General features: G+C 35.8%; 1 protein-coding gene across 1 annotated transcript in view; it reads right to left on the reverse strand.

Moving 5' to 3' along the window:
- The window catches only part of XPO1 (exportin 1), a 69,296-nt gene that overhangs the window by 13,042 nt on the left and 43,933 nt on the right, over positions 1-12,321 (reverse strand). The window contains exons 7-14 of the mRNA XM_044663366.1: positions 9,623-9,804; positions 8,569-8,617; positions 8,367-8,486; positions 7,231-7,359; positions 6,377-6,535; positions 3,715-3,912; positions 788-926; positions 100-281 (exon numbers count right to left, since the gene is read on the reverse strand). Of these exons, the coding sequence (XP_044519301.1) occupies positions 100-281; positions 788-926; positions 3,715-3,912; positions 6,377-6,535; positions 7,231-7,359; positions 8,367-8,486; positions 8,569-8,617; positions 9,623-9,804 (1,158 nt within the window). The remainder of the gene's footprint in view (positions 1-99; positions 282-787; positions 927-3,714; positions 3,913-6,376; positions 6,536-7,230; positions 7,360-8,366; positions 8,487-8,568; positions 8,618-9,622; positions 9,805-12,321) is intronic.

The following is a 12,321-nucleotide window of genomic DNA, read 5'->3' on the forward strand; positions in this document are numbered from 1 at the left end:
AGGGTCATTTGGCTCAGGGTCACAGATTTCCTGTCTGCTTGGCCCCATCTCCCAAGTTTCCTAACTATAACAGGAACAAAGACACACAAATTCACATACCTTTATGACTGTAACAAGAAACCTTTTTTCATCCTCTTCATGCATCGCTCCACTAATTGAGCCTATTGCCCAACATAAAGTGTTCAAATTTTTCCAAGACCATTCTGTTCCATTCACCTGATTGTGAAGTTTTTCAGTCATTATTCTTTCAGTGTCTGCATAATCCAGATGTGTAAGATATACTGGGGGAAAAAAGGAATTAGAAACAAGCATTTATGTAGTGCCTATATTAGGAGCCAGAAATTATGCTAAGCACTTTACAAGTATGATCTCATTTTAGAACATCTCAATAACTTTTTAATTCACATACCCCCAACCTTGTGCTCTGCAAAACAATGTACACATTCATATTTATTGCTTTGAATAAACTTACACAGAAAACATTGTTATTTCAACTTAAATGTACAGAGAAAATAAAAATATTGCAGCCTTACCCTGCAAGTGCTGGACATTTTAAGAAGCTTTTATTTTATAAAACTCATTACATATATCAAAACAGACTAGTATCTTGTCTAGGCTCATTCTTTCAACTTCTTACACACACTGGTTGCTTGAGTGTAGAGAGAACTATTACTTTTCTCATGGTTGTACAAGTAAACTCGAGGCTCACAAGCCTCCACCCTGCATGTTCCTACATTATCATCAAGAATTCCCATCTAGTTCAAATGTAAAGTTACTATCAACTTACCTAATGTTTCCCTCATATTCTTATATAAATTAATGGAGTCTGTGTCCTTCATAAATTCTCGAACAACTTCTCCCTGATCATTTTCTACAACCAGAACTTCTTCAGGCTTAGCCATTCGACTCACCATCAATAAACGGACCTAGTTAGAATATATCAATGGGGGAAAATGCCTCAACATTAGGTCTTTATACATCAATGGATATATGATCATATTGACACTTCCCTCCCATTTTTTATTAGACCATATACACATTTTGTTTATTGAAATTCTTTGACATTCCTCTAATGAGGATTTACTTAATAAGTGGATGTCTTCCTTTAAGTTTTTATATTTAGCACCAAAACAGTAGAGGGTCTCTTCAAAGAGATCCATGCTTAGCCAAGATCAAATTAAGCAGCCTAATAATCCATACATTAAAAATAAATGGATAAAAATGTGACTGACATCCATTTTGAGGAGTTAACATGTAAATGTAATATTTGGGTCAGGTATGGCAGACAAGTTGGGCCCAGAAATGACCATAAAAGAGAACCAAGGGTGATTTTATTAGGGAAATTACATTATCTTTTCAATGACAAGTGGTAGCCCAAAGATAGCTGGAGAGCTTTTATATAAAACCTTATGGTCTACAAAACACTTTATTTATATGCTGAGGCAGTTGGATACTTCAGTGTATTTTGAGTCAAAGCCTAGATACAAGAAGTCCTGGGTTCGAATCTAGACTCGGAGACATCCTAGCTATGTGACCCTGAACAACAAGTCACTTAATCCCCATTGCCTAGTCCTCACTGCTCTTCTACCCTAGAACTAATATACAGTATTGATGCTAAGACAGAAGGCAAGGGTTTAAATAAAAACAATACATACATATTATCCCATTCAAACCTCACAACATCCCCATGAGAAAGATATTACTACTATCACTTTTCATTTTAGATGATGTAATGCAGGGTAAAGGGAGGTTAAATGACATGTCTTAAGGCCCCACAACTATTACCCTTATCATCAAAATGTCTCAAGTAAGGTTCAGAACTCAGTCCTCCCAAGTGGCTCAAGCATTGTTTGGATCACCTAGTTTCCTGCAGTTGCATAATTTTCAGGAAAAGAACCTTGGTAACTCCTGCTGCTCGGAAAAAGTGTCACAAAGAAACCTCCACTGCATCAGAAGATCCAGAATGAACTTTAGGGTGGTAACTGATTGAACTGAAGGGGTTTGAACACATTCTAAACGTAAAGTCTTATACCAAAGGGGATTTGCATAATTGGAATTTGGGAGATGCCATTTAAAAGTATATATATATTTATTTTCTATGGACATGTGGAGACTATCAAACTACATTTCCTGTGGTCCAACGGGTTTTCGGTTCTTTGGGCGTGGGGACGCCTGCATCCCCACGCATAGGACAATTTAAATGGGAGGAGATCCAAAAGTAAGGCCTCTTGACCTTCCTGAGGGCTGGCTAGAAGATGGGCTCCGGCGGTAAATATAAAAGATAGGCGCGGCCATATATATTTTACCAGCATGGCCATGGCTTTAATTAAACTACTAATTTCTATTATTATATAATATCAGTCTTTATCATTTTTAATCGTAACAGATTATTCGTCTGCCTGATCTCTAACTATTGTAGTTTCCTCTTAGAAAAGTACAATATGGTATGCACCTGTAGCCAGACAATTGTTAGAAGTATAAATTGGTTAAATAATTCATTGGGGAGATTAGTCTCCCAAAGAATGGGGGAGGGAGGGATTGTGAAGTATGAATTAAGACTTTGTCTAGCATCAGCAATTTTTAAATTTATCAACCAAAACTGAAAACACCCCCACTTAACACTTTGTAAGCCATCAAGTAAGATAATTCACAAGTCACTTGCTAAAATTCATGATAACTCCAGAACTCAAGCATCCCTACTTAACACTATGTAAGAGTGTTCCACAAGTCACTTGCTGAAGTGGGTGATAACTCAATCAAATCAGCCAGAAACTTGTGAATTCTAAAAAAAAAAAAAAAAAAAAAAAAAGTTGATAAAAAAACTAAAACTAAAAAGTTGATACCTTCATAAGAGTTAACACCCTCAGAGGTGAGAAGTAGATCCCAAAGTCACTGCCCCTCTGGGCAGTGCTGGGCAATTTGGAAGCTGTAATTGGCCTCTGTGAAGAGGGGAAGGGACAAGAAGTCACTATAAAAGCCCTGAACTTCTTCGGCTAGAAAGTCTCTTCTGCAAGTAGTCGTCTTTGAGTGGTAACCTGGGACTTGGTACTGCCTCTTGGGTGTGAGTATGTGAGTAGCTGGCCTTCCTTTCCTGGTGTCTGGAGAGATTAGTTTTGGAGAGGTCTTCCCTTCTTGGAGGAGGAACTCCAGGGATTAAAGGAGGGCTGAGCCAGGGCCAGAGCAATATATAGTGGGACAGAGTAGACATCTTCTCTACCCTCTTTTTGTATCTCTACTTTCACTATTTCCAACCTTTTGTAAATAAAAGCTATTAAAAGTCATTTTGACTTGAGCTATGATATTTTAAATTGGCATTCACCATATTATTTTAGAATTGTCACATATTTTAGTCAAACCCTTAATTTAATTCCTTACAGTGATGCTATAATTGTAAATTTTTAAATTCCAAAATCTTAGAAAAGTTATGTGACCCAAGGTATAATGGAGCTATATAAGGGTGCCTAGAATTATAAGTCATGTCACCAAGAACATCAAATTCTAGACAAAGAGATGGAAAAGATACAGAATGAATGAGGTCAACAGAAGCTCCCTATGCTGGCAGTCAAAAAATGGATGGGGTCCAAATAGGGAATTTTTTTCATCAAGTCTTAAGCATCAAATATAATAAATTTGGGTCATCCAAGCTTATTTTCTGCTAGGAGAAAGGATCGATTTAAAAAAGCAAACTAGATATTTCAGATAGTGTTAAGTTACCTTGGATAATACAGGTAGGTAAAGTTGTCTCCTGGGAGGAACATCAAAATGTTGACTTCCAGAGAGCATCGGAGAGGCAGATGTAGAAAATGGACTTTCTCTGTAGAGTTCAGCAGCCAGATGGTTCCAATACTCAAGACAAATCTTAAAGATTTCAGTTTCTTCTACTTCAGATACTAACAACATATAATGAAGAGCCTATATATACAAAGGAGCAAAATTGTCCTCTATCAAATTAATCTTTATACCAATAAACTTCTCCATATAAAAGACAAATTTAAAATTTTACTGTAGTATCTTTGTATATCATATCTTGGGCGTATTAAATATTTTATGAAATTTCCCCATATTCTCATTGAAGGCAAATTGTTCTTTATCTTTTCTGTAATACTCTATAAATATCTTATCTTGCAGAGAAAGTCATGGTGTTAACCACAGGCCGATTGGCTCCAAGTGATTTCAGATAATCATTTAGCTTCACTAGGTTCCCCAAAGAACTGACAACTTTAAAAATTCTGTGAACATATTCTGGATTTGTTCCCCTACCCCTTCATTCTGAGACAAATACACTTCACAGGAAAGGCATCCTTCTACTAATAATTATCAATGATGATTATGTCTTAAAGTCTTCCTAGAGTCACTGAAAAAACTGCAAAGTATAAATGGTAATTTCAATTTTAAAATAAATTATATGCTTTGATTTCATCAGTCCTTTCTGTCCTCTGCCCATCTGGTTGGGGGGGAGGGGGCAGGAAGAAAAAAAATGCAATAGTCCATACTGAGCCACCCCCCACCATGCTTCCTCTACTTTTTCACTCTGGAATGTCCCTCTAATGCTGTGATCTCACCCTTCTCCAAATGCCTCCATTTTGAAGACGGACCAAGTCAATCATTCTTTGTTCTCATCCAAGCTATATTTCTGACATTCTGGATTTTGTTCTCTCGCCCTAAAACATCTTTCCATTCCTGTTTTAATTTCTACCTCTGCCTTTATTAGGTTTTCCTCCTTAAATCCCAAAATGCAAATAATTTCCTTAAGGCTTTACCTTCAAATGCTTACTACTTTATATTCTCCACAGAAAATTCAATTTATATCCACTATTGTAATCATTACCTTTATGAAAACCACCCAACTCCAAACTGTTTTCCAGAAATTATACCAACTCATGCTAAATATATATCTCTACCTGGGTGCCCTACCAATAAACTTCAAATATTAATCTGTAATTGTCCTCTCTCTTCCCATCCCAAACTGATTTTCCCTCCTGATTTCTATTAACATTATACATTTCTATTAACATTAACATTAATATAGCCCTTGGAGCCAATAGGCTAAGATGATCTTTTTTGCTTTCTCCTCCTCTCTTTATGGTTATCTACTTTGTAATGAATTCTTCATATTTCTAGAATCATGAATTGATACAAAGTGTGTAGAGCCAAAAGAATTTATACACTGATAATAATGTATGCAAGTATAACATAGAAAGATTTAGGAATGCAGTAAACAAACACAACTTCATAGAACAGAAGGTAAAGCTTATCTCTTGCCCCTCAGCAGTTATGATAGATAAAGCACAAAGGCACACTTTTCAGATATGGCCAATGCGTTAATTTCTTTTGCTTAACTGCTTATTTATTTTAAGAGGTTTCTATTGGAAAGAGACGGTAACCTTCCACATAAAATGTTTAGAAACAAAACCTTCAATGTTTCACTATTGCCTAAAAAATTCGAAGTTCTTTAAGTAGAGATGGTTCTCATTTAAGCCAATGAAGTAGCGGTAGGTTGCATCCCAGGAGGGGGGAAATAGGGCAACACAGAGCACCATGAAAGGTAGACATCCAGTAAGGAATCCACTTAGGTAAGGGAAAACTGGCTGTATTAAAAATTCACCATAAAAATGGCAGTAACTAGATTTAACCCCTGTAAGACACAGGTATACATACACTCCCCATTATGTGCTATTTGAACCTTTAACTCATACCATTTCCCTACTGAATATTATAATTATAGCTACTACACAGGTTAAGTACGAAGCAATGTCAGAAATGTATAGCATATATTTCTTTCTTTTCTTTTTTTTTTTTTTTAATTTTAAACCCTTAACTTCTGCGTATTGACTTATAGGTGAAAGAGTGGTAAGGGTAGGCAATGGGGGTCAAGTGACTTGCCCAGGGTCACACAGCTGGGAAGTGTCTGAGGCCGGATTTGAACCTAGGACCTCCCGTCTCTAGGCCTGGCTCTCAATCCACTGAGCTACCCAGCTGACCCAGCATATATTTCTATACTATATACTATATTCTGTTACATAATATAACAGAAGTTTTTAAAAAGTACAATATCTGTTTAGGGAAAGGGCAAGTAGGCAGCACGGTGGATATAAGTCAGGAGGACCTGAGGTCTAGCTATGTGACCTTGGGCAAGTCACTTGACCCCAATTGCTTTTCTGCCTTGGAACTGATAATACCAATTCTAAGACAGAAGATTAGGGTTATTTAAAAAGAAAATTTGGGGCAGAAATAACTTCTAAAATATATTTTAAGTTTTAGTCAAGATAAGCTGAAAAGAGAAAATTTATGCATTTAGTCATTTCTTAGCACTTAATGTTAACATTAAACCTTTAGAGAAATCACTTTTTGACTAAGAGGAAAAGAAAAATTCTACCTCCATCAATGTTTCCCTGAGATTTAATCGCTTTTCTATAAGTTGACCGTGTTCTTTAAGAAAGGTACAGAGAAACAAACTGAGATTCTGGATGAAATTTTGTTCATCATCTTTACCATTGGAGTAAGCAAGTCGAATATTGGTATTTAAAGGTAACATCTGAAAATAAAAGATAAGTATTAAGTCATATATTGAGCAGTAAAACTAAGAGCACATCTCTTACCTATTCTAAACTGTTATTTTAAGTAATATTTAGTTTAAAGAAGGGTTCCCTATTATTAGCTACCTTATTTAAATATTACCAAAAATTTTGGCTCTATTCAAATCCAATCACAATCCTCTCCATGCATCTTTTCCCTTATAATTTTTCATGTAGCTCAGGTTAACACAGTAAATCAAAAATAGTTACTTCAAACAAGACTTGCTGAATATATAAACTGAAGAAATGGAATATTTCTACATCATATATACAGTTTTATCTCGCTTACACATTTTTTTTTTAAAAGTTGTACCTTCCACTTAGAATCTATACTGTGTATTGGTTCAAAGCCAGAAGAGCAATAATGGCTTGGTAATGGGAGCTGACGGACTTGTCCAGGGTCATAGAGCTAGGAAGTATCTGAGGCCAGATTTGAACCTGGTACCTCCTATCTCCAGGCCTGGCTCTCAATTCACTGAACTATCTAGCTGTCCCAGAACCTTTGATTGCTTTGATAAGGCCTAATTTTACAAGGAATCAATAATTCCATACCTATCTTTTTGATTAACTCTTAAGAGATTCATGAACATTCTGAAAATACTGATTTACCATAAAGTTTAATTTTAAAAAATCATTCTAACTAATGAAAGGTTACCTGTTTAAGTTGCATCATTGTCAGTGTGAATAACGTTACAAATTGTTCCTCATATTGGCTTACACTCACACCAGCAATCTCAGTGAGGCACTTCAGAGAGACATTTCGAAACATAGGAACATTTAGAAACTAATAGGGAAAAAAAAGTGACACATTAATAATTGAACCTGTAAAAAGCATTTTAATGAGAAATTTATCAAGTGAGGACATAAAATGTTACAGGAATAGAAAAAACAAGAAAACTGATTTGCCACATATTACTATTATTTCCCCAGTAAATGAAATTTTTGGTATTCAAATTCTTAACCTACTATATACCCACCACTCCATGATTTGCCTCATCTCTAAGTGTTAGATAACACAAAATACCATTAAGGTAAACTTTTGCTAACATTTATTTAGTACTTAGCCCTTTCAGGGTTGATCTAAAGATTCAAATGTAATAGTTATAGAACACTACAGCATGTTGGATGGCACATGTTACATAAATGTTAGCTGTATTTGTTATTAGACATCAACACAATATGGATCTTAGTATTAAAAACTACCAATCCAGAAATAGGGCAGGATGCAGTTTCTAAGCAATCACAATTTACATTTCTGGATTAAGAGTACTTGCAGGGAAAAATCCTAAAAGAAAGTTGAGAAACCAAGATAATCATGAATCATGAAGCAACTAAAAGCACACACAAATAATACTATAGACCCTATACCAGTGATGGTGAACCTTTTAGAGATGGAGTGTCACATCCCCATCCTCACATAAAGGGGAGGGAGAAAGCGGTCCCATTGAGCTTGCTGGGCAGAGGAAGTGAAGAATGACCTCAGACAGTGTAGCAAGGGGGGAGGGGAGTTGCTCTAGCACACTGCTTTCCTCCAGCTCTGCTGCCTGTGAACTACCCACCCTATCTGCTGTGTGCTCCCATTGGGCTGCTGGGAGAGGGGAGCAGCTCTACCTGAACTGTTGAGTGTGGGGGTGACCAAGTGCCCACAGAGAACGCTCTGAATGCCATAGGTTCACCATCACTGCTCTATACATACACAATATACACATTACTCTTATCTAACATTAAACCTTACATGAATGGACAAATCACATTAATTATTTACCTATAAGAGAAAAAAATTAAATATACCTTATATATTAATGTGCTGATTAACTTCGTTTCGAATATATATCCCAGTGGAATCCAGTTAAGAAATCTTAGCAATGTTTCCAAAGTGGCATGTACAAGTGGGGCATTTTGGGAATTTTCCTGCCAAGAAAACATACCTTCAGTAATTATCTTCTAAAAAGTGTTTTCATTTTTAAAAAAAGTTGAAAATAAAAATACTCACCATCACAAACTGACACAGCTGAAATATCTGTGAGAATTCATTGCACATGCTATAAAAAAGTGATCAAAATGTTTAGAATTAGAACATCTACAGAAAACACAAGCAGTAATTTTTATATTTTCCTTGTTCTTTTCTAAATATGAAATTAAGAATTTAAGGTTTAAATTCCACTTCATGAACCATTCTATGACCAAGGCATCCTGCATTATAGACTACTTTAGTCATAAAACAATTAAAGATAAATAAAATTAAGTTTCTATTTTGCTTCCCTCCCAACTATCAATTACCTCATGTTAAGAATAATAAAACAATAAGGCCATTTAGCTAACTGCTTAAAAGTGATATATAAATTACCCTCAGTGGAATTTTGCCATCTGATTCCATCCTAAAAACTTAGTCAATGCTTTTTTTAATCCAGAGAAAATATAAAAAATCTCCTTAATGTACAAATAAAGACAAAAAAGGTCTAGCAAAATCTACCTATTTTTTTCCCGATACAATTTTATATTCCTGTGTAAAACAGTATAAACATCTTATAAGGGAATGTTTTTTCATGAACATGTTTCTATTAGTAAAAAGATTTTCCCCTCCTGGGGGAAGAGCTATTTCACAATCTTTTGAAATTTTCCCTTTCCCATTCATGGAAGAAAAATTATAATTTCCAATTAATTCATTATCTAGGTTTGTAAGCTACTGGTATCTCCCCCTCCACTGAATTTGGAATTATTGAAACTTAAAGAAATACAAATAACATACTACAAAAAATACTATGGAGAAAAGTGATCACAAATGTGTCGATTCACTTGAGACTAATTCAAGGGTGGTTTGCTTTAGGATTATTTTTCTTATTTACTTCATTATATGCAGGTGGCTTTCTTTCTTTCTCAACCCCCCCCACCCCCATTCATCATAAAGATTTCCGAATCCCTGTATTCAAAAGAACAAAGCTCAATTTCGGCCTCAAAAGCTTTTATTTCTCAAGTATGCTAATACCCATTTTGGAGAGTAATAACTTTTAGAAAATTCTATTATGAAATTATAAACGAATACTCACCTGTCTTTCAAATGCTTTGCCTTCACTTGAGTTATCTGTCCACTGGAGAAATCAAATACTTCCTCACTCAATAGTTTAAGGATCACCATATTATTCTGGCAGAGACTTTCACTGGTCCTACTTGCTCCTACAATGTCACTGATGAAGGTTGGCCAGTGTTTTGGCCATTCTTGTTTTAAGATCTAAATGTACAAGATGCAAAATTATTTTGGGTCATTTATAATTAAGTTTCTGTCCTTCAACAAAAACTGCTGGGAAAATTGGAAAATAGTAAGGGAAAAATTAGGTTTAGAACAATTCATAACCTTTAACAAGATAAATTCAAAATGGGTAAAAGATAAACTAAAACTTAAGAGGGAAATTTTAAGTAAATTAGGTAAAGGAAGAATTAGACCAAGGAAGAGACAGAGAACATAAGAAGATGTAAAATGAACAATTTTGATATTTAAAAGGCTTTGTACAAACAAAACCAATGCTACCAAAATTAGAAGGGGAGGCAGCAGCTAGGTGGCTCAGTGGATTAAGAGCCAGACAGAGATGGGAGGTCCTGGGTTCAAATTTGACCTGACACTTCCTAGCTGTGTGATCCTGCGCAAGTCACTTAACCCCCATTGTCTAGACAAACTAATATACAGTATAGATTCTAAGACTGAAGATATGGATTAAAAAAAAAATTAGAAGGGGAGCAACAAACTGGGAAAAGATTTTTATAACAAAATTCTGACAAAGGTCTAATTTCTCAAATATAAAGAACTAAGTCAAATGGACAAGAAATCAAGATATTTCCCAATTGACAAATGGTCAAGGGATATGAAGACAGCTTTCAGATAAAAAAAAAAAATCAAAACTATCAATAAGCATATGAAAGTGTCCTAAATACTTCCTGATTAAGAGAAATGCAAATCAGAACAACTCTGTGGTCCTACCTCATATCTAGCAGATTGGCCAATATGATAATAAAGGAAAATAATAAATGTTGGAGGGGATGTGGCAAAATTGGTACACTCAGTGCATTGCTGGTGGAGTTGTGAATTGATCTAACCATTCTGGAAGGCAATGTGGAATTATGCCCAAAGGGCTTTAAAAGACTTCATGCCTTTTGACCCAGCAATACCACTACTAAATTTGTAAACCAAAGAGATCACAATATTTTTAACTGTGCTCTTTGAGGTAGCAAAATAGGAAAATGAGGAGGTATCCCTCAACTGAGGAATTGCTGAACAAACGGTGGTACACGATTGGTGATGAAATACTGTTATAAGGAATGATGAACTGCTTGATTTCTAAATAAAACTAGAAAGATCTCCATGAACTGATGTATAGTGAAACAAGCACTATACACAGTAACTGAAACATTATGGGATGACCAAATGTAATAATTTCCTACTAAGAGCAATGCAATGATCCAGGATAATTCTGAAGTAGAATAAGTGCAAAAGAAAAACATAATTTATCACTTGTTCATAAGGGTAAAAGATCACTCTATTACAAAAATGAGTAATATGGAAATAAAGTTGAGTGAGAATACATGTATAATCCAGTGGAATTGCTAGTCAGCTGGGGGCGGAGGGGGGGGGGGGGAGAAGAGAACATAAATCATATAACCATGGGAAAATATTTTTAAAAAAATCAAATGAGGGGGGAAAAAAAGGCTTAAAAAAAGGGAGCAAACCTTAGGCTATACTGACTACCAGCTACCTGAGAATACCCAATAAGGTAAAGTCTTCTTTTTTTTAATTTATTTGATTAATTCAGAATATTTTCCATGGTTATATGATTTGTGTTCTTTCCTACCCTCCCCCCCCGCCCCACCCCCTCCTGTGCCAACAAGCCATTCCACTGGATTTTACATGTATCACTGATCAAGACCTATTTCCATATTATTAATATTTGCAATAGTGATACAGTAGTGACTGCAGTGATTCCCAAAGTGGGTACCACCGCCCCCAGTGGATGCTGCAGTGATCCAGGGGGCAGTGATGACCACAGGTGCATTTAGGGGCGGTAATAGTATGTGACAGGGGGCACTAAATAATATTTTTTCTGGAAAGGGGGCGGTAGGCCAAAAAAGTTTGGGAACCTCTAATTTAGAGTGTATACCCCCATCAAACCATGTGATCAAACAAATGTTCTTCCTCAAGATAAAGTCTTGTCAGTACTATCTACTCATATTCTTTGTTTTACAGAGAGGCTTGACGAAAGCCCCCAATTGCATCACACTCCTTTAAAAAGGATAAACTATCTTTCTTTGAACAAACATTAAAAGGACAGCACTAGGAATAAAAAGCTGCAGTTCCTCAAAGAATGGTATTTCCCCAAGGTCCTAAACTCCACATTGATGTCTAGACTCTCCATAAGATGAAAATGTTTTGCATGATAATACATGTATAAATCAGATCAAATCTCCTGCCAGCACCAGAAGGAGGAAGAGAAGGTAGGAAGACAAGTTGGTTGATATAACATGTATTTGGTTTTAAAACATCATATATGAGAAAGAGGGAGCGTGTGTGAGCACAAGTGCCCTCTGGGAAAAAAATGAAGCTTAAAAATGTCTAGAGCAGTGATGGGCAAACTTTTTAAAGAGGGGGCCAAAGGAAAGGAAATGTCCATGTCAGTGTTTCTAAGGCAACTCTTTTGAAGTTTCGTGGTAGTGTATCCTACTCATTGTATTAGTAACCTTGGCAGCAGGATAGAACTTT

Source organism: Gracilinanus agilis, chromosome 2, assembly GCF_016433145.1.
Source record: "Gracilinanus agilis isolate LMUSP501 chromosome 2, AgileGrace, whole genome shotgun sequence".
Taxonomy (NCBI): Eukaryota; Metazoa; Chordata; class Mammalia; order Didelphimorphia; family Didelphidae; genus Gracilinanus; species Gracilinanus agilis.